The 27,785-nt window shown below is 45.9% G+C and overlaps 1 protein-coding gene across 2 annotated transcripts in view; it reads left to right on the top strand.

Moving 5' to 3' along the window:
• Positions 1 to 25,680, top strand: part of ESPL1 (extra spindle pole bodies like 1, separase) — a 42,759-nt gene extending 17,079 nt beyond the window's left edge. For both annotated transcript variants that reach the window (XM_079966620.1, XM_079966621.1), the window contains exons 12-31: positions 1,123 to 1,257; positions 3,354 to 3,473; positions 4,594 to 4,765; positions 6,275 to 6,403; positions 8,230 to 8,386; positions 8,866 to 8,975; positions 10,099 to 11,231; positions 11,941 to 12,328; positions 14,607 to 14,777; positions 16,704 to 16,917; positions 17,546 to 17,733; positions 19,004 to 19,131; positions 19,210 to 19,332; positions 20,677 to 20,832; positions 21,936 to 22,109; positions 22,544 to 22,648; positions 23,444 to 23,559; positions 23,871 to 23,954; positions 24,285 to 24,443; positions 25,131 to 25,680. In XM_079966620.1, coding sequence (XP_079822746.1) covers positions 1,123 to 1,257; positions 3,354 to 3,473; positions 4,594 to 4,765; positions 6,275 to 6,403; positions 8,230 to 8,386; positions 8,866 to 8,975; positions 10,099 to 11,231; positions 11,941 to 12,328; positions 14,607 to 14,777; positions 16,704 to 16,917; positions 17,546 to 17,733; positions 19,004 to 19,131; positions 19,210 to 19,332; positions 20,677 to 20,832; positions 21,936 to 22,109; positions 22,544 to 22,648; positions 23,444 to 23,559; positions 23,871 to 23,954; positions 24,285 to 24,443; positions 25,131 to 25,332 — 4,164 coding nt within the window. In that variant the 3' untranslated portion in view covers positions 25,333 to 25,680. The remainder of the gene's footprint in view (positions 1 to 1,122; positions 1,258 to 3,353; positions 3,474 to 4,593; positions 4,766 to 6,274; positions 6,404 to 8,229; positions 8,387 to 8,865; positions 8,976 to 10,098; positions 11,232 to 11,940; positions 12,329 to 14,606; positions 14,778 to 16,703; positions 16,918 to 17,545; positions 17,734 to 19,003; positions 19,132 to 19,209; positions 19,333 to 20,676; positions 20,833 to 21,935; positions 22,110 to 22,543; positions 22,649 to 23,443; positions 23,560 to 23,870; positions 23,955 to 24,284; positions 24,444 to 25,130) is intronic.
• Positions 25,681 to 27,785: the final 2,105 nt, after the last annotated feature.

Here is a 27,785-nt window from a genome sequence, read left to right as displayed (position 1 = left end):
TCTTATGACGCGCTTGCAATATTTAGTGCTCCTTGGTGAACCTAAGAAGAGTCCTGCTGGATCACACCAGTGGCCCGTCTAGTCCTCACAGAGGCTGATCAAGATGCTTGTGGGAAGTGACCACTGGAAGGTTGCCTGTGAGGGAATGTGGGAGCCAGTGGGGGTAGAGAGTCAGAGAAGGACCTGGGAGACAAATGTTCAAATCCTCACTCGGTCATGAAGCTCAGCGGGTGACCATGGGCCAGTCGCCATCTCTCAGCCTAACCTACCTCACAGGGATGCTATAAGGATAAAATTGGGAGGGGAGAGCCATGTATGTCACCTTGAGCTCCTAGGAGGAAAAGAGTGGTGTACAGTTGTACCTCGGGTTAAGAACTTAATTTGTTCCGGAGGTCTTAACCTGAAACTGTTCTTAACCTGAGGTACCACTTTAGCTAATGGGGCTTCCTGCTGCCGCCTTGCCACCGGAGCACGATTTCTGTTCTCATCCTGAAGGAAAGTTCTTAACCCGAGGTACTATTTCTGGGTTAGCAGGGTCTGTAGTCTGAAGCGTCTGTAGCCTGAAGCATTTGTAACCCGAGGTACCACTGTATATAAATGCAAGGAATAAAATAATAATATTTCCCTCGAACTGAAAAGGGCGGTTCCACCCAAATGGCCAGTTCTGCCATGGTGAGTGGACCAGAGCTGGCAGCAATGTCTGGCTGTATATGGACCTATAAACATTTGATGAAAGTGTTAAAGGTGTGGCCTTTTGCTCAATTTCATTTTCTAACTAAAGGAAAGTAGTTGTAACAAGTCTCCAGATGTGTTATTCTATGAACTTGACTGCTTTCCACATTCTGGAAAAAGTCATGGAGCAATGCTACTTTGCTCTTGACCGGAAAGGAAGAGTGGGTTGATTAGAATCAGATTTTGTATCTGAATGCCATCTGAGCAGATCTCCTCTGCACCCAGGAAGGCTTTCCTGTTAGGTCATGGCAACTTTTATTACAGAGCTCGGGTTCTCGGGAGCACAGAGTTCCCTTGAATAGCAAAACTGACCATCCTCGACTGTACTGGATTGGGTCCCCACCACCCTGCACATATTTAAATAGATTTATTTCCTTTTTTATTATGCAGCCATTACAGGCCATAGAGAGTTATTTCCTCATCACAGCTCTCTCCGAGGCACTTGAAGACTCTGTGGGGAGGACCAATGCCTTGTGCCAAATTTCCAAGCTACTTCTCCATCTGGAATGTCCCAGTTACGCAGAGGTGAGCATGAAGAGTAGTCCTGTGAATGGCAAAAGTCCCTGGCACCTCCTGGAAAGATCCCTGTCTGAAATCCTGGAGAACTTTTGCCAGTCAGTGTGGACAGTACTGGACCACAGATCTGATTCTGCCTGAGGCAGCTTGCTAGGTTTCGTGCCCTACATACGTATCACTGTTACAAATACCCTTTTAATAGGAATACGTAAAAATGGATTGATATTAGATGAAAAGTATAAAGTTACAATATGTGAAGATAAAGAACTAAGATAAAACAAAGAGGGTAAGGATTTGCTGAAATAACTATTTGAACTGGAATACAAAAAAGGGAGGTGTGAGGAAGTCATGAAAATAAGTAAATGAATTGTAAGATATAGAAAGAGGGACTTATTTTTAACTTTATTCTTTTTGTAATCTGTATTTTTTGTTTTTTGTTTTTATTATTTCTGTATCTTTTTTCTTATTGAATTCTTAATAAATATTATTTTAAAAAATAATAATACAAATACCCTTTTAAAAAATGGCCACCTTATTGCTGGGAGACTTTCAGTTCCATCTACCCCAGCACAGTTGGGATGGCAGCAGCTGTTGGAGGTCTTTCTCCCAGCCCTCCCACCTGAAACTCTAACTAGTGATGTTGGGTGTTGAACATGGGGCTTTAAAGTTGCTCTGCCAATGAGACTGGAGCTTTTTACAGCCCAAGGCCCTACTGGCTGCCAATCTGGGAAATGTGAGAGCTGAATATGCTTCCTCAATACATTGATACCTTGGTTCTTGAATTTAATCCATTCCGGGAGTCCGTTCGACTCCCGAAACAGTTCGAAAACCGAGACGCAGCTGCCGGTTGGCACTTAATCGGAAGCCACATTAGATGTTCGGCTTCTGAAAAATGTTCCCAAACCAGAACACTCACTTCTGGGTTTGCGGCGTTCGGGAGCCAATCTGTTCGAGAGTCAACACTGCACTGCTTTTGATACATGATGGAAAGCCAACAGTGGCAGAGATGGGCAGACCTCCCTCAAGAGGCCATCTGACAACTGTGGCGGTGGGAACTATTCTGACTTCTGCTGTTGGGGCTCAGTTCAATCTCATCTCCCAGTGGCTGAGTAGAGAATGATAACTGCCCGAGGCCTTGGTTCAAAATGAGCAGTCTGACTTGGGCCTGAAAGCAAATAGCCAAAATAAACCTCAGTGAGGGCAAATGAGACAATTAAGCAACTGTACCACTGTATGCCCCTTCATGGATCCTTGTTGTGGTGAAGGGGCTTGAATAACTCCAAGACGCTATGAGCTATGCCATGCAGGGCCACCAAAGATGGACAGGTCATAGCGGAGAGTTTATTTATTTTTTTTTAAAATAATTTTTATTCATTTTCCAAACATATAATAGAAGCAATACAAAACAGAAAAACAAAAAATTCAAAACACAAACAAAAACATACAAAACATTTAAACCAATATAACTTCAAGATTATATTTTCATTCCCTTCTTTCTTTTGACTTCCCCATACCTCCCCATCCCTGCATCCTTGTTTAGTGATTCTTTAGCAACCCTTTAGTCAATTATCCTAATTCCCTTTCATTAAATTTCCTTTAGCTTATTAGTTACAACTGCAATTCTCTGCTTCTTACCCCCTGACATCTTAGCATTCCTCAATATTACAATAGTTTTTAAGGTATATACCTTAAAAATAAACATAGCGGAGAGTTTAGACTAAATGTGATCCACCTGGAGAAGGAACTGGCAATCCACTCCAGTATTTTGCCAAGAAAACTCCATGGACATAAAAAAGGAGAAACTTTGAGAAGAAAGTGAGTTTCCAAGGCATGCTCTGGTTCATGGGGTCACGGAGAGTTGAACACAACTAAGACGACTAAAAAACTACAACCACTGTATGAGCCATGAAGGTGACAATCTGGAGACAAACTTATTCCTGTTGGAGGCCCCACAGACCTGATTTATAGATGGCTTTCTCATTACTTACTGCTATTAAGGTCAGCTGCTGATAAACGGGACAAATGTTGTCTGAACTCTTGTTAATTCAACTCTAGCGGACAACTGCTGTGCTAATGTTCTTTTGTCCTGTTTTATTCTCTTGCAGACCACTTTAAAGGAGGCTGAATCATGCCTGCAAAATGTGGACAGAAAGAATGACTCTTGCCTGCTGACCAATCAAACACTAGCTGTGCTCCGTAGCAAGCTGTGCTTAGCAAACCACAAGGTATCCTCATGGGGGTTGCCCTTTTATATTCACTGCACAGCACTGAGACTGGCAAGCAAGCCAGGTTACTAAAAGAACTATCTTCAGTAAAAAAGCGTTTGTGTGTACATGTGCCAGGAAGGAGAAAGCCACATAGGAATGATGCTTCTGGGTCCATAGGACCCTAAAAGGGAGCCTACTGCATTATGCTATGGCTAATACTTTGCTGAAACGTTCAAAACCAAGATTGCCCCTCTGCCAATATGTGATTCTTTTTGCCCATAAGTAGGTTGCACTGATTAATTACAGTGGTGCCCCGCAAGACGAATGCCTCGCAAGACGGAAAACCCGCTAGACGATAGGGTTTTCCGTTTTGGAGGTGCTTCGCAAAACGAATTTCCTATGGGCTTGCTTCGCAAGACGAAAATGTCTTGCGAGTTCCTGCGGGGGTTTTTTCCTCCCCCCCCCTTTTTCTAAGCCGCTAATCAGCTGATCCGCTAAACCGCTTAACAGCTGATCCGCTAAGCCGCTTAACTGCTGATCCGCTAAGCTGCTTATCAGCTGAGCCGCTAAGCCGCTTATCAGCTGAGCCGCTAATCCGCTAATGGGCTTGCTTTGCAAGACGAAAAAACCGCAAGACGAAGAGACTCGCGGAACGGATTCTTTTCGTCTTGCGAGGCACCACTGTATTCTGGAAGGGGCTGAACCATTTGTCACAGTTAGGCTGCACCTCGATTTGTTCAAGATCCATACAGGCTTGATAACTTTTTTTGTACTTGTGGGCTGGAGCTTTGATTTTGCGGGGATTCTGCAGGAATGAATTAAGGAGCCCCACCACTACTGGGCTAATTATAAACGTAGATCATTGCTAGCCACAAGTGGGTTTGTTTTTATCCTATTGTCCGCAGTATGGATAGGAGAATGCTGGATCAGGTTGGGATATTCTAGGTTCAGCTATGAAATACACACATCGGCATCAAATTGCAGGCACTTCCAAACTTTCAGAAAATTTCCCCGGGGTCAATAATCATCTGCATTCTGATACATAAGCTTTTGCAGCATAAATCAAACGCTGGTTGGTGCACAATGGAAGACAGTCTTCTTTGCAACTGATCATTTCCCCTCCTCTCTTTGCGGACAGATTGAAGAAGGTGTCATTCTTCTAGTAGAAATCTTACAGAACCCTGCTTTGCAAAGGTCCTCTAAGGTCTGGTACCTGCTCCGAGCCAGTGCTCTCCAGTTGACAGCCGCTTACCTTGGTCTGCCAGCTTCTGCCCTCTCACTGGCACTGAGGCAAAAACTCTGGGTTCAAGGTGAGTGCAGAAGCATCCATGCATCTCCTCCTTGATACTAATCTGTACTCGTCTGATACTTGCAATTCACCTGTCAATAAGTGAATAGTAAATGAATGGAAGATTTTGAGAACTTTGTGAGCTGGAGAGGGTATCCAAACATTCAAGTGCAAAGAGAAGATGTTCCGTTCCAGATGTATGGGAGGAGCATACTAGAGTTAGGTTTCACCCAGCAGGTGAACAGCATGTCGTTCCCAAGTGGAAAGGGAACAGCCAATTTTAAATTCTGGGGCAGAACAGCAGTGTTGGTCGGTAATCTGCAGTTCTTGGGTTGTTGTAAATTCCACCATACAAGCAGAGATTGAGGGTTTAATCCAGAGATGGCAAACCTGTGGTCCCCCAGTTATTCTTGGATTCCAGCTCCCATCATCCATGGTCATTGATTATGCTGGCTGAGGCTGATAGGAGTGGGGAGTTCAATAATGTTTGGAGAGCACCAGGTTGGGTTGCCCAGCCCTGTTTTTAAGCCATGCCAACAGTGTCATATATCATGGAAGTTTCTTCCTTGTGTGTAGAAGAGGTTCCCACCATGCACTAGTCCTGTAAATAGTCTTGGAAGTAAAAATCTGCTTCCCTCTTAATTGCGTACTGTGTTCCAGGGAGCATCTGCATTTCTTGGGAGCTAATCAAGAGTTTCTCATCTCTGAAAGCAGGTTGCCCCTTAAAATGTACGGCCCTAGGAAACCACTAGGTGTTCTGTAAGCTACTGTATTTTTCGCTCCATAGGACGCACCGGACCATAGGAGGGGGAGAACAGGGGGTGGGAAATCTCCCCCTCTCTGCTCAGCGCCCCTTCAGCGAAGCGACAGGAGAAATGGAGCCCCTTCCATTTCTCCTCCCGCTTCGCTGAAGGGGCGCTGTGCAGAGAGGGAAAGCTGCGCAGCGCCTCTCCAGTGAAGCAAAGCCTGGAGAGCAAGAGGGATTGGTATGCACCGACCCCTCTCACTCTCCAGGCTTCAGGCGGATATCCGCAAGCCTTCAGAGCGCAGCGGGAACTCCTGCTGCGCTCCGAAGGCTTGCGGATAGCTGCCTGAAGCCCCCAGAGCACGGGGAGAGTTCCTGCTGCACTCCAGGGCCTTCAGGCGGCTTCAGCGAAAGCAACGCGAAGCCTCCGGAGCGCGGGGGGAGCTCTCCCTCTGCGCTTTGGAGGCTTCGCGTTGCTATCGCTGAAGCCAAGGAGCCTGCATTCGCTCCATAAGACGCACACACATTTCCCCTTCATTTTTGAAGGGGGAAAAATGCGTCTTATAGAGTGAAAAATACGGTGCATCCCAATAGTTAGAGGTCTAATAGGCGTGCTTATCCCTATGTGGGCATTGCGTATTGTTCCCCTGAACACGTCTCCCAAATATTGGCAGGGCACAGAGGTCCTTTCATATGGGTTGCTTGTGGAAAGGTTTCCTTGAAAAAACTACAAAGCTTGTTGAACACAGTAGTAACGTACAGTGTGTGTTCTCTCCTCTCATGCAGGATGGAGGACCCCTGAAGCGGCTCTGGGAGATGCTCACAAACTCTACCGCAGCATCCTCTTGAGCTTCTCACTGATTATCAGCGACACGCCTGCTAAAGATGCTTCAGAGCATCAGTTTGTAGATCACGGTAAAATGTTTATTGCTATCCTCTGAAAGTGTGTAAAGATTTTTGCTATTTTTCAAAATCCTGTATGCATGCAACTTGCCCTAAACTGGGGCGAAGTGGTCCACTGTTGGAATACTGCTGCTGTTTACTAGTTCCTTTTCAGCCGAAGGATCTATTGGATAAAACCAATATGCCGTATCTACCCTCGAAAGGGAGCAGCTGGTGTTTTTTAGTACTAATATAGCACCATCACTATGGATTGTGCTTTACAAGCTTTTTAGAATTCCATGGAATGCAAATTGTGATACAATGCAGGAAATCAATAAAAATACGATTAAGTAATCATGCAGCATCTAGCACAGCACATTACAGTTGTGACAACAGACAGAAAAATTATTAAGTGGCCTATTTTCAAGTTGTTTTCAAGTAGTCTGGTGCATTTGGGAGCAGCTGGGCTAGACAGTTGTGCAAAAGGTGTCATGGAAAAATGAGTGGAGTAGCTTAACTAAATTTAGACTGTCCATATGCTGGCTTTAGTGATTTAAAAATTATAACTTGTACTAGTTGAAGATGCTGAAGTTACTCCATAAAAGAAAGGCAGAGATATACATTCTGGGTGGTATTCAGCAGCTAACTGGTCCCACTAGTGGAAGCCTACATAAGGGCTTCTGTTGGCACAGTGGGGCTTCCCTGCTGTCACCCGCCCCCCCCCCCCAGCATTCCCCAAAACTGGCCTTTGGGAGGCAGGAGAAGCCCCTAGAACAGTGCAAAGGGTGGGGAGAGGGGGAATTGTTCCATCTGGCAAGCTGAAAATTTGCACTGACAGAACAATAGCCTTAGTGCTATGCTGAATTCCTCCCTTTGAAAATAAACCAAATATGTTTCAGCACACAATCTTGGAACTTGGTTGACCTTCAGTACTGGAACAGCTTCCTAACCACATAAAATCTATGGATTGTTACAAGCAAATGGCCCGCCAGTTGCTACTCCTTATTTTACTTTGTTCTCTTATTTCATTTACTCTGCCAAGCTCAAGCAATGAAACTCTTCAACAGCTCACCTCCTCTGAGCAATGGGTTTTTTAAAAAAAAAAATGCAGGGAAGTAAACCTGCAACCAGAATAAATGCAGCTGCAATATTTGATGTTGGGTGCAGAGTTCAGCATCTGGATACTCAGCTGCATTAAAAACTCTTCTGGATGCATAGGTAGGTTTGAGAAACCTGTGGGCAAAACGCCCAATTAAATCCCAGAAAGAGGCTTTCAGTGGTTGGGAGGCAAGATGACCTGAATAGCTCATTGGCTTTCCCCATGGCTCGCAGAATAAATTGTGCTAGTTTGGGAATGCTTATATACTGTAGATGAGGTGCACAGTACGGTTTACCTTGGTTAAGAATTATCAAATGAGGCAGACACTAAGGTTGGGCGATATCTGGTTTTCAAGATTGTGATACATCAGCAGCTTAATACCACAATATGCTGATATATCACAATGTCTGGAATGTATATTGGATCCTTCTTCCTCCCCAGTCCTACTGTGCAAGCCCCCATACCACTCTGGCTCGCGTGAGCTGGACGAGCAGGGGCTTCCTTAAACTGCTTAGTTGGGGGGGTGGGAAGCCTCCTGCCCCCTAGTTCTCGGACAAGTATCCACTGAATAGGTGTTTCCAAAGAATGCAGATGTCGCTTGCCCGATCTTAATGTATGTGGAGTTACTGTGTTCCACACTTCAGCATGCTATCTCTTTTGAAAGCCTTAAACATGGTGCACCTGGATGTGAAATTAAGATGCCCTACGCATACGCAACTTAACTGTTTCTTTCTCCACCCCAAACAAATTTGACCATCAGGTGATAACTTGGTGCAGAAGTGGCAGGTGCTGGCTGACATGTTTGTTTGCTCCGAGAGCTTTGTCTCCCTCCTGGGCAAGATCGAGATTGTCAATGAAGCAAAAGCTTTCTGCCTGGAAATGCTGAAAATCTCCATGAGGCTTCAGTCTATTCGATGGTAAGGAATGTAAATGGGTAAGGAGGGGGAACCCGTGGCTCTTTAGATGTCACTGAACTAAAATCCCTATCATCCCTGACCATTGGCCATGCTGGCTGAGTGGTGGGAGCTGGAGTCCAACAACACCTGAAAGGGGGGGGGCAGCAGTTCTCCACCCCTGATATATAATGAAAATAACATTGCACAGAGAAACTCATAGGTGTGGGAATTAGAGACCTAGACTCGAACTTGTGTTGGCTTTGTCCCTTCTCAAAAATGTGGACCCAGGAAGCCTAGAGGCAAGCCCTCCTTAATCTGTTGAGCTTATCTGTGCAGAGCTGTGATGGTCATAGGGCCGAGGACAGCCTTTTGTGAAATTTTGGTATGGAGCAGCATGTTGAGAGAGGGTGCAGCGTGTGGCTGATGCCATTTGCAGGTCAAAGGTTTCAATTGTTGAGTATTGGGAACCCTCTAATGTCTCCTTGGCCTGCCCTTATCAGGTGTGCTCGCTTCCTGGTCTTGAAGAGTGGACTGGAACTGCAGCGCAGTGACCTGGAGCTGTGTCGCTTGGATCTGGAGCAGGTCTTGTTTCTTCTTGAGTCGGGCACAGGTGAGGCTTCTCCACCCTACCTAGAGCAGCCTAAGCAGGGATGGTAGAACTTTGGAACCTCTTGCTGCTAGAAGAATGGGGAGGCAAACTGCTGTCTGCAGAAGGGGAGTTGTTTTGCCCTGTGATTTAACTCCAGGGGATAATCAAGTCTCCCTCTGGAAGGGTAGATCTGGGCTTGAGGGCATGGTTCCAGACTTTTCAGACTGATAAACTCTTCCCCTCCCCAAAAGCTAAACCCACCTACACGGGCAATGCATCCCCACAAAATCATGTGCCCACAAAGTTAATAGGGGCAATTCCACAAACATTTAGCAAGCAACAGCAAATCCTCCCTTTACAAAAGAAGGAATACGAATGGAGAAAACTGTGCAGTTGGGCTGGGTACAATGTAAAGCAAAGCACCAGCCCCACCTGCTCGTCCCCCTTCCTTTCCAATGCTAAGAGTGCCTGTCAGCCCCAGATGGCTCCTAGACCCAAAGAAAAAGGCCTCGGTGGCAAGAAACTAAACCCTCTAAATAAATTTTAAAAACCCTATTTTTAAAAATTGGGAGAGGCAGGATGCTTTGAGGGCACCCATGGGCAGCATATGGGCAGCAGCCCTAGCTTGAGGGTGTAGGATCTTCAAACACACTGATATTGAGACCCACTGGGTCATAGCTGTCAACTTTTCCCTTTTCTTGCGAGGAATCCTATTCGTAATAAGGGAATTTCCCTTTAAAAAAGGGAAACGTTGACAGCTATGCGCTGTGGGCTTCCTCTGAAAAGGTGCCATGCTTCATCCTTTCAATATTGGGAACTAGGAATCTGAGTAACTTGGTTGCTTGTGTCCTGCCTGGGGATAAAGAACCTTTTACACCCCTAAGTCCAAAGATGACTTTCCTTTGTGGAGGGTTCAGATCAGTGTTTCCCAAACTTGGGTCTCCAGCTGTTTTGGTTCTACAACTCCCATCATTCCTTGCTAGCGGGACCAGCGGGAACTGTAGTCCAAAAACAGTTGAAGACCCAAGTTTGGGAAACACAGGTTTAGATCAATTTTGTGTTTAAGCTTTCAAATTGATTTGCGAAGTCTTTTCCGCTGGTGCCAGGGGAAAATACTCAATTAGCTCATCTCTTCTGCCTCCAGTTTTTGAAACCAAAGAAGAAAAAGAAGGTGTGAAAATCAAGCCCAGGAAAGGCAGGTCTAAAAACAGGACGCCTCAAGGTCCATGTGTAGAATCTGCTGAGGAAGAGCAGCCTTTCTTGAAAGAGGTATCCCTTGAGTTTGTTGACACAGTCTCTCTGCAGAAGAAGACCCTAACCACCTCGCCAGTGCTGAAGTCCAAACAGAAGAAGCATGCTGGCTTCCTGAATCACCCAGAGGCCTGCCACTGCTTGCTGTGCTCTGATGTGGTCCTCTCTGCCGTCTGTCTCGGCTGGCTGGTCACCTCCGCAGAGGAGGAGCTGGCATCTGGGAACAGGGCGGAAGGCTTGCACCTCCTCGAGACCAGTCTGAAACGGTGTGCCACTGTGGCTCTGCGTCTCTCCAGCATGGTGGCCTGCGTTTCTCAAGGCAAGAAGGGGGTCATGCCTCATCAGTCCCCAGTTCAGATTCTTGATAATCTGGTGGCCCATATCTACGTGACTCTGGCTTGGCAAAGTGTGAACACTGGCAGACCAGAGAAGAAACTTTGGGGCATTCTGGAGACTGGCTTGAGCTTGCTGTCTTCTAAGGAGACTCGGCTGCTTGGCTTCCAATACCAAAGGGCCAGGCTGCTGCTTGCCAAAGCTGTGGGTACCATGTCTGTCCTAGCCTCTACTCAATATGACAGTGCAGAAAACATATTTTCTAGTGCTTGGTCCTGGAAGTCCCCATTGCCTCTCCACGGGAACCCAGAAGGCAAGCAAAAGGCAGAAAAGGCGGTCAATACACTTTGCACGCTGCCCCTGAAAAGCAAAACGCCCAAGCAGCCAAGAGCTGATCAAAAAGCAAAGTCTAAGCGAATCCAAGGAACTAAACCTCTGCCTGTGACCAGACCAAATAATCCATTTGCCCTGGCTGACTCTGATTCAGAGGCTGCTCCGGTTGTCCTTAGACCACCTGTCGAGCACCGTACCCCAGCCCAGAAATCCCTCCCAGCTCCCAGGACGACCCAGCGTTCAGCAGCCAAGCTGCGCCTGAAGGCTCCATTTGCGGTTTTTGAGGAAACTTCTCCAAAGCTAAACACCAAACTTCCAAAGGCCCCTAAAGTGTCGAAAAGAACGAAATCTCGAATTAAGGTAACAATTAAAATAATTATTAAACGTCAGCAACCCTAGCATAAAACGAACCTAAAAGTTGCCTTGCTTAATCTGGGCCATGGTCTTAATATGGAAACGTTAATTGTGGCTGCTGTGGTTTATTAAAAATATACCTTAAATATTTACATGGCTAATCTATGGAGTTGGTTTGCAGGCTTCCGGGGTGGGGGGTGCATCTGGTTGTCTGTTGTGAAAATGGGAAGCTTGACTAGATCAGCTGTTGGTCTGATCCAGCAGGATTCTTGTGTTGTCCTTCTAAAGCAGGGATAAGAAACCTTTGGGTCCTCTGGATGCTGTTCGACTTCAACTCCCGCTAGTCTTGTCACCACCATCGCAGGCAGAGATAATGGGGTCAGGACACCCATACAGCCTTCCTACACTGTCCAATCAGTTGCCTATGAAACGCCTACAAGCAGGACAATGTCATAATAGCTCTGAGCAGTGGCTCTCTCCCATTCTCGTTTGTTCCCAAGTGACTAGTATTCAGTGTCATGCTGCCTCTGCACCTGGAGATAATAATATCACCATCCTGGCATGAACTTGTCCAACTCCCCCCGCCCCCCCAAAAACCCAACAACATATAATCTAGCAGCTATACCAAATATTGTGGTAGTGACTTCCGTTACTGTAAGAGTTTTGGGGGAAGGGGAGTTGAAAAGAAAGCAAAACAAACTTGTCTCCCCCCCAGGTCTCTTTCTATGATGACAGTGATATGGAAGATCTTCCGGAAGCCATGCAGGCGTCCCAGTTGCCTGCTGCCAAAGAGCCAGTGCCTGCCACCCCCAAGACAGGAAGAAGGGTGGCCTCTAGCAGGAAGGCATCCCAGATGAGCTGTAGCGCTAACTCTTCAGACGGCTGCTCCCAAATGGCAACGCCCCTGCCCAGGAGGCCACGGGGTAGGGGAGTTTCTCAACGGGGAAAGCAGCAGGAGGAAACCAAAGAAGCTCCTTGTGAGGAGACAACTCCCCGTTCTCAGGATGAAGAAGAAAAGGAGGTTCTGAGGACCATTGAGGAAGGTCCTGAGGCCAGCTTTGAAGTCCTACGGGGTTCCGATGAAGAAGCGCCAGTAGTTGAAGGTGAGGTCTGACTGCTTGGAAAAAGCAAACAGTAGTGGAAGATGGAAGGTGAGAGACTTAGGAATGAGCTAGCTGACAGGCTTCTTAGGCAAGGTAAAGGTAAAGGTACCCCTGCCCGTACAGGCCAGTCTTGACAGACTCTGGGGTTGTGCGCCCATCTCACTCAAGAGGCCAGGGGCCAGCGCTGTCCGGAGACACTTCTGGGTCACATGGCCAGCGTGACATTGCTGCTCTGGCGAGCCAGCGCAGCACACGGAAACGCCGTTTACCTTCCCGCTGGTAAGCGGTCCCTATTTATCTACTTGCACCCGGGGGTGCTTTCGAACTGCTAGGTTGGCAGGCGCTGGGACCGAGCAGCGGGAGCGCACCCCGCCGCGGGGATTCGAACCGCCGACCTTTCGATCGGCAAGCCCTAGGCGCTGAGGCTTTTACCCACAGCGCCACCCGCGTCCCCTTAGGCAAAGTAGCAGGAGGCTAAGGGGAAGCAGGAGGCTTTAAAGGGAAAGAACAAGCCAGAGTAAATAAGAATATTCCATAGGTGTTGGAGCAAGTGTGTTTTCTCTTTGTCGTCTCTCTTTCTGCCTCTCATCAAGCTTTGAAGCAGAACATCCTGTGGGGTAACTAGCCTCATATAGCTGACATTGCTTAAGTCTAATTAATGCATGAAGGGGTTAAGACCATAGAGTAAACTGTCCTTCCAGGCTTAGCTCATCATGGGAGGGACTGCCCCCTCCCAGTCTATCTGAGAAGCGCAACGTGTGAGGAGGTCAGAGCTGGTTGCTGCAGCTCAGACCACATGGCTCTTACAAGCCTTTCTTGAGCTCTTATACCACTAATTTAGGAACTTTCACCACTGTAACTAAGACAAGTTTTATTGCCTGTGTAACATTTCCTGACTGCTGTATGGAAAAACACATGGATCTGAACTTCAGAGAGTTTCTAAGTAAATAATTTTAAACTTACCAAACATGTGGTCTTTATACTAGGGGAAGAGGGAAATTTAGGAACTCACAAGGGCATAATTTAAGATCTAAAAGCCTTTATTTCCATGCTTTGCTCCATATTTTATGATTTAAAATCTGCTGGGGTTATCTCACCTGCTCTTTTAAAATGAAGTTTCTGAATATCTCATCTGCTAATCATGGGGTGAAGCAAAGGCCTGCTGAAAGACCTTAATCTACTGGTAATCAAATTCAGCAGGCATAACCTGCATGCTTTCCAACCTGCCTTCTCAATGACAAGCGTTAGAAAGTTGTTTTTTAAATGCAATGTTGAGATTTCTTAGTAATTCATTTCACGTATGTAACTGGCCTTCGTTTTATGTGTATTCATGTGCTGCAGCTGACATAAAGGTTTACTGTGGTATGTGAGCGATTGCTTGGGAAGACTCATTCTGTGCCCAACAGGGTGCCATGCGAAATTGCACCCAAGCCACATTCCTTTTTTTTTTTATAATAATATTTATTAAATTTTATATAACCAATAAAAAACATACATAATAACATAATATTTTCCATTATCCACATTTCATTCTCAACTTTGGACTTCCTCACATCTCTTGTTCCTGCTTTCTAAACATAAATTTTACCAGCAAATTATTAACTTAATTTAATTCATATAATATAATTTTCCAATATTTAATTTAATTTTGGGGTTTAACATACTCTTATTGAAGCTTAATCATAAAATATTACTTATCCCAAATTTATCTTTTCATCTTCCAATTGAATTTAAATTTATATTCTTTATAACTAGTTTGTTGAAGCCATGTTTTTGCTAATCTTACATCTTTCGTAACAATCATACAATTTACAATATTTTTGTAGATAGTCCTTGAATTTCTTCCAGTCTTCCTCCACCAGTTCTTCTCCCAGGTCTCGGATTCTGCCCGTCATCTCCGCCAGTTCCATATAGTCTATCAGTTGCATCTGCCATTCTTCCAGTGTGGGTAATTCTTGAGTTTTCCAGCTTTTAGCGATGAGTATCCTTGCTGCTGTTGTAGCGTACATAAAAAAGGTTCGATCCTTCTTTTGCACACTCTGACCAACAATGCCCAAGAGAAAGGCCTCTGGTTTCTTAAGGAAGGTATACTTAAATACCTTCTTCAGTTCATTATAAATCATTTCCCAGAAAACCTTCACTCTAGGGCAAGTCCACCAGAGGTGAAAGAATGTTCCTTCAGCATCTTTACACTTCGAGCATCTTTACACATTCCTGATTATAGAGGCTGTTTTGCAGCTGGCATTGATACGTTGGCGATTACTTCTTCTCACTGCAGAACGCAGGAGGCGGCCTATCCGTCGGCTGAATGACACAGAAGAGGACCAAGAGGTTCTCCGGCGTGATGCCAGCATTGACTTGCAGGAGGCTTTCCAGGCTACAGAGAAGAGAGCTTCAGAGGACCCTTTCAACTTGCACCCGCTTGCTGCTTCCCTGGATGCCCCTGCCAGTAAGAAACTTGATCCTCTCTGCTCTGCTCCTCAGCTCCCTTCTTAAAGCCACGATTCCCACTTTGTGAGGCAGCCTAACGTCCCAGGGCAGGTTACAGCATTAAAACACAGTATTCAAAACAGCTTAGAGCAACTTGCAATCACAAAAATAAGGTGGGTTCTAACAGTGGCGTAGTGTGGGGGGTGCAGGGGGGGGCCGGCCGCACCGGGCGCAACATCTGGGGTGGGGCGCGCTCGCCGCCTCCGGAGTCGCCGAAGAGCCTCGGGCGCAGGCTGTAGCAGAGCCCCATGTCTCGCGGAACCGACGAGCTGTGCGTGCGTCCGGGCTGAAGGCGTCCGGCAGGCAGCGGCTCTCAGCGCTCGCCGCGGTCCCCGCGCGTCAGGGCCGCGGAGGGCGCGCCAGGCAGCCCCTCCTCACAGCCCCGCTGCCGCCGCCGCCGGGCCATGTTGCATTTTCCTCGCCTCTCTGCCCTCCTCCTCCTCCGGGCAAGCGGCGTTGTTTGGGCGGCAGCGCCAGCGGCAACTCGCCTCAGATCACCTGATACGGACGGACCCGCCGCCGCCGCCGTGGCTACCTTACCGTAAATACCCCAGCCCAGGCAGCAGCAAGAAGAAGCTGGCAGCGGCGGCAGGTTAAGGGTTAGGGGCGCAAATTACTTGCCTTGCCCTGGGTTAGGGGGCGCAAATTACTTGCCTTGCCCCAGGTGCTGACAACCCACGCTACGCCACTGGGTTCTAAAAACATGCACAAAAATACCTTAGATGTTCCTTACACTACTAGCTTTGAGGAAGGAAGGTACTGAATGTGTTTTCTCCCACTCACAAAAAAATTACTGAGCCTTTCAGGCTTCAGACGTTCCCCAGGTTTAAGCCTACCTTTGCAGTGCTGAGGACTAGAAACTTGGGTCTTTCGGCTAAAGTCTCTGACTCTTGAATTCATCACTCAGTGACAAATGTCATGGCCTCACTGAGGTTTTGTGTAGTTCACACAACTCTGGGTGGTAGGCTGCTTCTTCATCTTCTTTGGTTCACATTGTAAGCAGTGTCCTAGGACCGTGGGTTTAAAGCATTTGGCATATGTTGCTGCAGTAATCTTTAAAATAGCTGTGCAAGGGCTGGTCAATATAATTTATTCCCATTCTGCAGATGTGGAGATTGAGGGGTGGGGCATGCTTCAAATGACCCAATCAGCTCATGGTGACACGCTGTCCCTACTTTTCCCAAGTCTAAAAACCTGGCCTTCAAGATATAATCTAATAGATGCTTACTAGGGAATAAGTTTATTGAGAGCCACTGTGGTCTCCTGGTTGGAATTCCCACTTGGCCATGAAGCTCACGGCGTGACCTTGGGCAACAATGTCTTCGTCTGTGAGGATAAAATGTGGAGAGCGAAGAACCATATACACCAGCTGTGGAAAACTGGAACAAGCCAGAGACTGGATCCAAAACTGGCCTGCCCTCTGTGGACCATTTTTGACAGGTGTGGTAGGACCACCCACTTGTCAATCACCTGATGTCATATGAGCAATAAGATTGGAAATGAACCTCTACTTGCTTTCCAAGGTCTTATCTTTTAGTGCTGTGAGAAAAGAGCACAAAGATCGGAGATAAGAACCCCCTACCTCCAACCTTAGCGTTTAGATCACAGATAACAGATCTCTGTGCCATAGGGCACAGGTAAATGTGGTTTACCAAATCCAGGGACCTGACAGGTCTAATTAAGATTCCTTGCTACTGATATTAATGATACTGAGCCAGGGGGAAGAGTGGAATACAAATTTAACAAAATTAAATCAATTTTATAAATTTGCAACAGTTCTTAAAATTTGTTATTCTGGAATCACGCTGTTCAGTTCATAGAATAAACATAAATGTCCAGTTTTTCATTTAATTCAGGTTTTTCTCTCTCCCCCAAACTATTGTAGACTCCTTGTCCATGGACTCTGTCTATGACTCCCTGCAAGCTGCCTTCTACGCCATTGGACATTACCCTCCGGGTGCCCTCTACAGCCATCTCTGCCGGCTCATGGCACTGTGCACTGGGAGCCGAGATCCCATTGCTACTGCCTACCTGGTTTCTGAGTCGGTCTCTGTAACTTTTCGTCATCAGATACTGACTGTCATTTACAAGAAGCTCCAGTAAGAGCTCATATTTTGGGGGGAAGGGGAAGTGGTGTACTGTATACTGTATGTAAGTGTGGAAAACATAGCCTTGTTTTGAAGTGTGTGAGAGAGTAAAAAATGATCCACTCTCAGTGGACATGACTGCAGGGAGTTAAAGCCTCTTCCAGATGCTGTTTTTACAGTGAATGAAAGATGAGTCAGCTCTTGTTGCAGCAGAATTCTCTCCCTGAGGAGTTCATCTAAAGCAGGCAAAGTCAGAGCAAAGAATCATGCAGAGATGCAGTGTTAAAATTTTAAAAATGTAAAATTGTCTTAAAGTTTGGGGTCTGTATCAGTGTATCAGATCTATACAAGGGAGTGAATCTGAACGCATTTCCCCAGAACGTTCCTTTTCCAAATGCCTTTTCCAACCATTCTAAGTTTTTCAAACATATTTAAAATCCATGCTGGTAGAAAGCAAAATCTGCTTGGATGTCACCGTGAATCTTAACACGGGCTTTTGTTAATGTTGCTGCCAGAATGTTGGTGTGTGTGAAGTATCTATTAGCATCTGAAATTACTTCTTGCTTGCCTCATGCTTTCTGTTGCACGTCCTTTGAAAGCTGATGTCTTAATGACCCCTGGCCTCTTGTTTGATTCTTAGCAAAATGAAAAAGGTATCTGTGGCCAGCGCCTTAAAGCAGTTGGAAGCACTTAGCCTGCAAGAAGGAAAAACTGATTCTCCGTTCCAGCACCTCTCTGAGTTACAGAACCTCTTCGAATTCAGCTGCCCCAGCCCAACAAAGTTGGAGACGGAGGACTTCAGAGAACAGCTGCAACAAATCCCTTCTGGTAGATGACATGACTTCAATGTGGGAGAGCAGGTGGTACTTGCTCCCCATTCAAAAGGGTGGTGGCATCTGTGTTCCTATAGTAGAAAAGGTTGTGAGTCTTATCGCTGCAGCAGAACCCTTTAATGAGCTGGCCGTTTTTGCAATTCGATGGTCTAGAACAGGGGTCAGCAACCTTTTTCAGCCATGGGCCAGTCCACTGTCCCTCAGACCATGTGGTGGGCTGGATTATATTTTGAAAAAAAAAATTGAATGAATTCCTATGCCCCACAAATAACCCAGAAATGTGTTATAAATAAAAGGACACATTCTACTCATGTAAAAACACACTGATTCCCCGACAATCCACGGGCCAGATTGAGAAGGCGATTGGGCCGCATCCGGCCCCTGGGCCTTATGTTGCCTACCCCTGGTCTAGAATTAAAAACAAAAAATTGTGCACTCCAGATAGGAATTGGAACGTTGATGATTTAATTAAAAGAGCTGTAGTGCTGTACTTAAATTTTGCCTGGATTTCTGTAGTTCATGCCATGTCATGCTGGGCATGTTGCATTAGGTAATGAGCGGGATTTGGGAATGGAGCAGGGAGTGTAGAGTTAAGTTGTCCAGAATTGTTTCTTTGGCCATCTGTGGATCCTGAACTGCCAACAGAGACCCCCTCATTTATACTTATTTCTCAAAACAAGGACTAGAAATGTGTTTAGTTTTATTTTTATTTTTTTAAATGATATTTTATTAAATTTAACAATAAGAAAGATTACAAAGCAAACAATAACATAAACACAAAAATACAAAAATGCAAAAAATTCTCACAATTAACATAAAAAGAAAAGAAAAAAAGAAAAAACACAGAGAAAAAAAAATCCCTCTCTTTTTTTCCCTCTCCTCTTTGATTAACTTATTTCCCTGACTTCCTCACGTCTCCCTTTTTTGTATTCCATTTAAAAATTAGTTCAGCAAGTTCATTAACTTCGAACTTTCTTCTAACATCAGTCCATTCTTACCTAATTTACCTTATTACCAGAACCCCTTCGTTTCATTTCAGTGTCATCAACTTTCAAAAATTTTACAATGAAATGTGTTTAGTTTTAAAGGGTGTTGTGTAGGAGGAGGAGGTGCTGTATCTTAAGAAACATAGGAGCTTCTGTGTTTGCAACTTGATGGCACATTTGTGCCTCCTGTTACGCTCCAGCAAATAAAAGTGTTGCTTTAACCACCCTATGTGTAGCTTTTCTCTTAAAAATTGGGGGGCATTGCTGTCTCCACCACAGGGGTCACAGTGTGTATATTAACCCTGGTGAGCATCCAGCCAGAAACTATTGGGGACGTCCTCTTGCTGACACGGCTGGAGAAAGATGCCCCTCCAGTGACCATGCAGATACAGACCATGCACGCCAAGGTAAGGAAGCAAAATTTGCATTGGCAGCTTCCTGTTTGGAGGGGCCAGCTTTTTCCACCATGCCCCTTTGTTTCTCAGGTACCTGTAAGTGCAGCCCTTGGTGAACTTGATGCCATCCTACAAAAACAGAAAGAGATCTCCAACCTCACGGACAGGAAGGACTGGTGGAATGGCAGGGTTGCCCTGGACAAGAGGATGAAGGTGAGGTCTCCGTGGTCTTCGGCACTGCCCCAAATCTGCCAGAAGGCTGAGCCCTTTGACTTCCAGCAGCAGAGTAGAGGTGGCTAAAGTCTAGCAAAGGATAAGAGGGGTTGTGCTACTTACACACCTGGCACCTGTGACTGTAGGCAAAAGAATGGGACTGGGGGACGGGACGGGATAGGGATCCCACCACTGCTGCCACCACTACCAACTAAAAGTGGGGAGCACAGGGCACAATTGGGATGGGGAAGCACCTTCTGTTCCCAAACCTCATTGCTCTCATTGTTTCCCCAGCCACTCTGGGCGGCTCCCAACAGAATATTAAAAACACGATAAAAGATCAAACATTAAAAACTTCCCTAAATAGGGCTGCCTTCAGATGTCTTCTAAAAGTCAGATAGTTGTTTATTTCCTTGACATCTGATGGGAGGGCACCACCACCGAGAAGGCCCTCTGCCTGGTTCCCTGTAACCTCACTTACTGCAGTGAGAGAGCCGCCAGAAGGCCCTCGGAACCGGACCTCAGCTGAATGATGGGGCTGGAGACGCTCCTTCAGGTATAGTGGCCCGAGCCAACAGTGTGACGCAGCAGCTAAAAAAGCCAATGCAATTCTGGGCTGCATCAATAGGAGTATAGCATCTAGATCAAGGGAAGTAATAGTGCCACTGTATTCTGCTCTGGTCAGACCTCACCTGGAGTACTGTGTCCAGTTCTGGGCACCACAGTTCAAGAAGGACACTGACAAACTGGAACGTGTCCAGAGGAGGGCAACCGAAATGGTCAAAGGCCTGGAAACGATGCCTTATGAGGAACGGCTAAGGGAGCTGGGCATGTTTAGCCTGGAGAAGAGGAGGTTAAGGGGTGATATGATAGCCATGTTCAAATATATAAAAGGATGTCACATAGAGGAGGGAGAAAGGTTGTTTTCTGCTGCTCCAGAGAAGCGGACACGGAGCAATGGTTCCATACTACAAGAAGGAAGATTCCACCTAAACATTAGGAAGAACTTCCTGACAGTAAGAGCTGTTCGACAGTGGAATTTGCTGCCCAGGAGTGTGGTGGAGTCTCCTTCTTTGGAGGTCTTTAAGCAGAGGCTTGACAACCATATGTCAGGAGTGCTCTGATGGTGTTTCCTGCTTGGCAGGGGGTTGGACTCGATGGCCCTTGTGGTCTCTTCCAACTCTATGATTCTATGATTCTATGAGGCCATTTAGGGCTTTAAAGGTCAGCACCAACACTTTGAATTGTGCTCGGAAACATACTGGGAGCCAATTCTCCTTGTCCTCCATTGGCTTGCAACTGAGTGACGGGTTCTGTGGGACTCACGGTTTCTTCACTCCACAGGATTTGACTGAGTCTCTGGAGACGCACGTCCTGAGCTGCTGGAAGGGTGCCCTGCTGCCAGCCTTTGAGGACCAAAACTTAGCAGAAGAAGCCTCCCGCCTTCAGGCACGTCTCAGGGAGTGCGGCTGTGAGGAAGTGGACCTGGCACTGCTCAAGGTGAGCAGCCCAGGAGTCTTTTAGCAGTCAGAAATAACAACTGGTGAGCTCGATTGCACCCAAAGGTCCAGCTTGCAAGTCAGATGCTTCCCAGAAGCAAAGCATGGAGGTGATGACTTTGCCCCCAACTTCTGGTGTGCAGAGACACGGATCATGGAGGTTCTGTTTAGCTGTTGATATACCCATGCTGCCATGAGTATTTCCAATCCTCTTGTTTTCAAAGCTAGTGGTTGTCATTCCTTCCTGTTGCGGTGAATTCCGTAAGTTACACATTCTGTACGTGTGAAGTGCTTTGGTTTTTTATTGGTTTGCTTTTTAAAATGGGTCCTTCTGGTTCTGTTGCAAACATGGGGTGTGCTTCGCCCAACAAGTCCTGATAGCAGAAGCCCCATGCAAGGACTTGCTTGTACAACTGGGCTTTCTCACCTCTCCCACAAAATTGGCTCTGGAGTGTCAGAAGAACCCCCAGAACAGTGCATGGCTGGGAAGAGAAGGGGAATTGTTGTGTCTGGAAAGCAGAAATGCTTGCGCTGATGGCTATTAAATTACTTCCAATAGCTTTGCATGGTGACCTCTTATTCTAATATTAAGAGCGAATTCTCCTATAACCAATCTGTCTCTCAGCATATACAGTATGTATGTATGTATGTATGTATGTATGTATTTTTTATTTTATTGATTTAACCCCACCCATCTGGCTGGCTTATGCTATTCACCCCTCCCTGAAAACTCAACAAAAAAATCTCAGGTGCATTTAATCTTTACTCATGTGGCACATTAGCCACTATATCTTTCACCTACCATTTAAAATATTTTATTAAGAAATAAATTATTTCTTAATAAATAGCTATTTCTTAATTTTCGTGTTTACGATGCTGTTTTACAGCTTACATGTATATTTCAGCATACCGCTTTGGGAGATTTAAAACCCTCTTATTTGTAATCTTTCTTTTTAAATACTGAGTGATTTAAAAGTGCTTGTAAGTAAGCAAATAATGAGTTAAGAATTGCACAAATGGTTGTGGTGACAGATAGCAGCACCTCACTGGGGTTCTGGGTGTCCAAAATGGCCTTGCATCTTAACATTTGCTCTCCTCCCCCAGGCCATGCTGACAGGCTCGCATCTTTTGACTCCACAACATGTACAGTGCTTGGCACAGGGGCTCAACCCAGCTCAGCCCGAGAGAGCCCAGAACTGTCTGCAGGAGGCAGTGGACAAACTGGGATCCTGTACTGGTCAGGCGTCGAGTGGCCACTTGGTCCTTGTGCTGGATAAAGTAAGTGAAGGCCGTTTCCCCATTAGTTACATGACAGGTGAGCAGATAGCCTTCAACCTTGCATAGTCCCTTCTCCTTGGGTGCCTTTCCTGGGAGAAGCAGAAACACAACACCTCTTATTATATGGGAATTGGAGTCTGTTGGGTGTGGTTGCACCTTCTGTGCTACCCAACATCACTCCCCAAATGCTCGTTCAACAGCAACATGTGAGGGTTCAGCTCATTGCTTTCCTTTTCCTGGTGGACCAGCTCAGAAGCAGCCTGCCAGATGTTGGAGGGCTGGTGATAAGACATCCTTGGCTTCCCTTAATGGGCTTGAATTATGTCCCCCAACCTCCGCCACACAGACTGAAGTTACTCCATTGAAGGAGCCCAGCAGTCCCCTCTAGTACGGAGGGGAGAGCAAGGCTTAATTTCTGATCATTTCCCCCCCAGCACCTGCAAAAGCTTCCCTGGGAAAACATGCCATGCTTGAAAAACCATTCCGTGACCCGGTTACCATCTCTGTGGTTCCTGCTCAGCTATTCTCTTACAAAAAAGGTATAAAGAACCCCCCTGCCCTGCGAGAAAGCACAAAGGTGTGATCCAGACGTAGTTTTTATCTCACGCCTTTTTCAAGATGGATTGAATAGCTATGGCAACGTTAGTTTTGTTAAGTAGCGCAGCTTTTGCATGCACGATGCTCCATGTCTGCCTTCTTGGTGATTCGCGAAAAGGATATTTAGTAACGGCTAGGAAAGACCTTTATTTAAAAGACCTGTGAAACGGGGTAAGTAAGAGGTGACATTTGGCTGCTTTTTGCTTCCTACAAAGGGATCCTAGCTATCTGTCTCTGGGGCACTGTCCGTGGTTTTAATTTTCATAGGTCGCAAGCTTTGGAGGAAGTGAGGAGAGACGTATGCTGGTGGATGAACTGAACTTCGATCCAGGATCCCTTGGCCCCTTTCCCCAGATTCTGAATGAGACATTGAGCTGACTAAATTCAAGCAAGGCTGCGCGCTTGTATTTTTTCCTAATAGATTTCAGTTCAGTACCATTCGGAAGCTTAGTTCTGTGTTTTGTGTTAAGTCAGCTTGCAGATTTAATGGGGTGACTTCAGGTTGTTGCTAGTCATGGGAAGGAGCAGAGAGCCTGGTACTGTCCGCTAGAAGCCACTTCTTACACTTTCACTCTTCTTCTCAACCCCCCCCCCCTTTCTGGCCCTGGAGATGACACACTCATTGTACCAAGGCTACATCTAGCAAAAACCTTAGCAGGCTGAAATCTTTTCCCTGTACCAAAACCTCTGCCTTTATCCTATCTAATAAAGCTGTTTTTCTGATCTGCTTTTAACAGTATCAGGAAGACACTATCCTGAACCGCGGTGTCAACAGCAGCAACACCTTTTATGTATTGAATCCACACACAAACCTTCCTGGGACGGAGAGAATGTTCAAAGACTGGTTTCAGAGGTAATTAATTATCTGCATGTGTGCACAAGTCACGCAGAGGTCTTTTGGAAGCCAGATTTCCCCGCACAGGTTACCAGCAGGCTGATTTGGCGTCCACCGGAATTTACAAAGTCTGCTTGACCAAGGATGGGGAATCTGTAGCTATCCAGATTTTGTTGGGCTTCAACTCCCATCAGCTCAACATAGCATAATGGCTAGGTATTGTGAGAACTGTAGTCCAATCTGCTGCCCTAACCCTGGTGCTAGACAAAGTGCCCTTCTTAGTAACTGTCTAATGTTTCTTCCCCCCACCCCCGGCAATTGCTTGGTAGTGAGCCTGGATGGACAGGAGTGGTAGGAGAGAGTCCCAGTGCAGACCAAGTGCCGTCGGCTCTTGAAGAACGCGATCTCTATATGTGAGTACATACATTGTGTAGTGCTGCCTAAGCCTGTGATGGAGAAGGCTGGTGCCTTGATTTAATTGGGTGACAAAAAAAGCATGCTGCCTGGGGGCAATTGACAAATTTAACTCATAACTATTGAGGTAGGACCAACACATTTTGTGTCTGTATTGACATGACGCCTGAGCAGTATTCTCCTCTGTTTTGCTCTTTGCTCTTCTTGTGCAATCAAGAAGATCAAATAATCAGAGTTGGAAGGGTTACCCCAGGGTAATCAAGTTATGCTTCTGGTCCAAGTGGACTTGTGTTTCATTTTACTTTATTGTGGTTCTTTCCTTCCTGTAGCTATGCTGGGCATGGTGCTGGGGCCCGTTTTGTGGACACCATCCTGAGAGTCGACTGCAGGGCCGTGGCTCTTCTTTTCGGCTGCAGCAGTGCTGTCCTAGCAGTGCAGGGCAACCTGGAGGGAACTGGTGCTGTCCTCCGGTTCCTCATGGCAGGCTGGTAAGTTACCAGATCCTTTGCTGGCCCTGCCTCTCTTTAACAAATGAGTCAGCAATCCTTGCATCTTGGGGGGGACTCCACCCACCTGTCAAATTCTGCCCAGGAGGCAGATCTTGATAAGGATCTGGCCCATGGAGCCCAAATGGTTCCATGCTTCTGGTCCTAGACCAGTGGTAGAAAAGGAACGTGAGGTCCTCCTGATGTTACTGGACTGCAGCTGTCGACATTCCTGACAATAAGCCATTCTGGCTTGGGCTGATGGAAGCTGTAGTTGAACAATATTTGAATGGCCACAGGTTCCCCAGCTCTGGCCCTAGACCACAGGTGGGGACCCCTAGCCTGTGAGCCTGTGGTGGCCTACCATGCCTTTTATATCTTCCCCAGAACCTTGTGCTCCCCATCCCCAGAAGAAAAGGGTTTTTTCTCAGCCTAACTGTTAGGGAGACAGAAAGGGATAGAGGAAAGAGAAAATGGGTTGCTGCCTGCTAGCTTTGACCCTGAAAGAAATTTTGCCTGGGGCAATGAAGCCCATGGCATAATTTCCCCTAGTCATTATCCAGTGCTTTCTGTGGAAGAGAGAAGTTTCATGCTTTGTTTGGACACCTATTATATAAACAGGATTTTTATCCTGGATATTTTTAATGACCTGTACATGTGATCAATCTCTCCTTCTCCCTCAACCCCTAGTCCCCTAGTGCTGGGTAACCTCTGGGATGTGACTGACCGAGACATCGATCGCTACATGGAAGCACTTCTGAAGAACTGGCTCAAGGCAGGTTCAGGAGCTCCATTCCTCCAATATGTCATACAGTCCCGCCATGCCCCCAGACTCAAATATATGATTGGTGCTGCCCCGATAGCCTATGGCTTGCCAGTGTCTCTGCAATAGAAAACAGGGCAAAAGCATGATACCTGGTTTCTGGTGGGAGGGATTTGAAAGGACTCAAATTACTGCTTTTTGTTGCTGTAAACGCTGAACTGCCTTAAATGGAAACTGCTGCTGGGGAGAAGGATAAAATATCTGGCCTTATGCAAGCTGGGTTGGTCACCAAACTACCTTGCCTGACCTTCAGTGGAAAGTCTGCACTGCCTTTACAGGGGATGCTCCTAGTTAAGCTGCTGCTCTTTGCAATATGTAGCGTTTGCACAGTGTACAGTTTGCATTTCCAGTGATTAAGTTATTTTAAAATTGATTTGTATTTTAATGTTTCAAAGCCTGAATAAAAGTTATAACAAAGTGTGTGTAGGTTTGCCGGGGGGACGGGGACTGATTAAGCTTGGAACAGGTGCCAAAAATCTAGTGCTGGCTGATGATTCCTAGAAGTCTTCCTAAAATTGAACATGGATTTACCATGCTGGTTTAATATTCTGTACTAGTTTGACCCAAGGGGCTAGTGCATGCCTATCTATCTTCTCTTGTGGGTTTATAATACCCCCACATCATCTTCTCCTTACTCCTCACCATGATGAGCAGAACAGGAGAATTACACTGAACAGTTTAAAACAAAAATAGCAACAACAAAAAAATGAAGAATGTTGCATAATATGCACAGGTTCCCACATTAAGTCATAATCTGGGTTATCTTGGTGCAGAACCTTTTAAAGAATACTAACCTTAGGCACGGTTTTGTCTACAGAATTAGGAGCACAGAGCTGTATAGACACTTCCTAGATTTATTGTAGGTGTGCCCCAGGACACCAGAGAAACCAAGCTGCTTCATTTCAAAAGCTCTAGAATAAATGTATTTTTCTCAGCAGATAGTTAGGCACTTCCAGAGTTTGCTTTACAAATGTAAAATTGAGCTCCCTTGATAGTCCCCAGGTTTTGCACTAGGATATTGAATAATTCTGTGCTATGTAACCTTCTGTTACAAATGATTTAGTAGTTACCTGCACACAGACAAGGACCAGGAAACATAAATTGCCCCCCAGTACCACCATTAGGCCTGCCAACCTAGCAGTTCGAAAGCACCTCCGGGTGCAAGTAGATAAATAGGGACCGCTTACCAGCGGGAAGGTAAACGGCGTTTCCGTGTGCAGCTCTGGCTCGCCAGATGCAGCTTTGTCACGCTGGCCACGTGACCCGGAAGTGTCTCCGGACAGCGCTGGCCCCTGGCCTCTTAAGTGAGATGGGCGCACAACCCCAGAGTCTGTCAAGACTGGCCCGTACGGGCAGGGGTACCTTTACCTTTACCTTTACCACCATTAGGAATGCAACTTGCATCCCAGAGAGATGTGTGATATTTTTACTATAGCCACAGCATGTGTGGGTTGTTTTGAAAGAATATTGGATGTCTGGAAGAATAATGAAGGTGACCCTTTTCTCTCATGTATCACAGTGTTCTAGTAATCAAATGTCTTGTGTTCGATTTTGATATGAATTTAAATGCTACTTTCCTTGATGAGGGTTAGTAGTTACAGGGTGAAGAATAGTTCTGGAGCTTAGCACCAGAACCAACCTTGAATGTCAGAGGCATGCAAAGTGTGTGTGTGTGTTTTATAAAACCCTGATAACACACTATATGAGGGCATCCATTCTCTATGATCACTGGTCACACAGGCTGGGGTCGAAGGGAGTTGTAATCTAAAAATATCTGGAGGACACCAGCTTGGGAAAGGCTGTTGTATTATGGATTGTACTGCTTACCTTAACCTGTAAATGACAGGTTATATTACATGCAGTTATATTACAAAGCATCTCAAAGCTGAGCTTCAGTCAACACCAAAGGCCCCCCCCCCCCCGTTTCCATTCGAAAAACAGAAATGGACATACTAAAGTATTAACCTCTCAGTACATGAAAAGTCATTTTATTTCCATGCCCCTGTTCATATTTGTATTGCTTGGTTTTAATTTTTTTCCTTTGGCAGTTCCTGGAGGGTTGGCATAGATAAATTGAGATTTGGCACGCTACAACTATGTTCTTACAAATAGGCTTCATTGAACACAACTAAAACTACCTTTTACAGTTAAGATTATGGAAGAAAACTCCACCTCATCCAACAACGAGTTGCCCAAGGGCCTCCTGATTTGATTATTCAGATTCTGGGTCATAAATAGTGGAATTTCTCCACGAGTTAAGAGAAAATATACAGGCACTGGTGTAAAAATCAGAGGTGGGCAGGCCTAGAAACTCCCTATGGTAACAATGCTTTGAAACATGCATGCCTGCCCCGTCCCAAAACAAACTAGAGCTTAAGATGACTTTTTTTAAAAAGGCATTTTTGAAATGCCCCATGGCAAGAAAAATTCAAGTGTGTCTTACAGGTTCCATTTATCCCAGTGTTTTGAAAGCAGTGTGTCCTGTAGAAAACAAAATACACAATGGTTTTAAAAAATGCATG

This window comes from Podarcis cretensis (assembly GCF_951804945.1).
Source record: "Podarcis cretensis genome assembly, chromosome: 2".
Lineage (NCBI taxonomy): Eukaryota > Metazoa > Chordata > Lepidosauria > Squamata > Lacertidae > Podarcis > Podarcis cretensis.
Note: the sequence above shows the minus strand (reverse complement) of the source record. Positions and strands in the feature narration are given on the sequence as shown.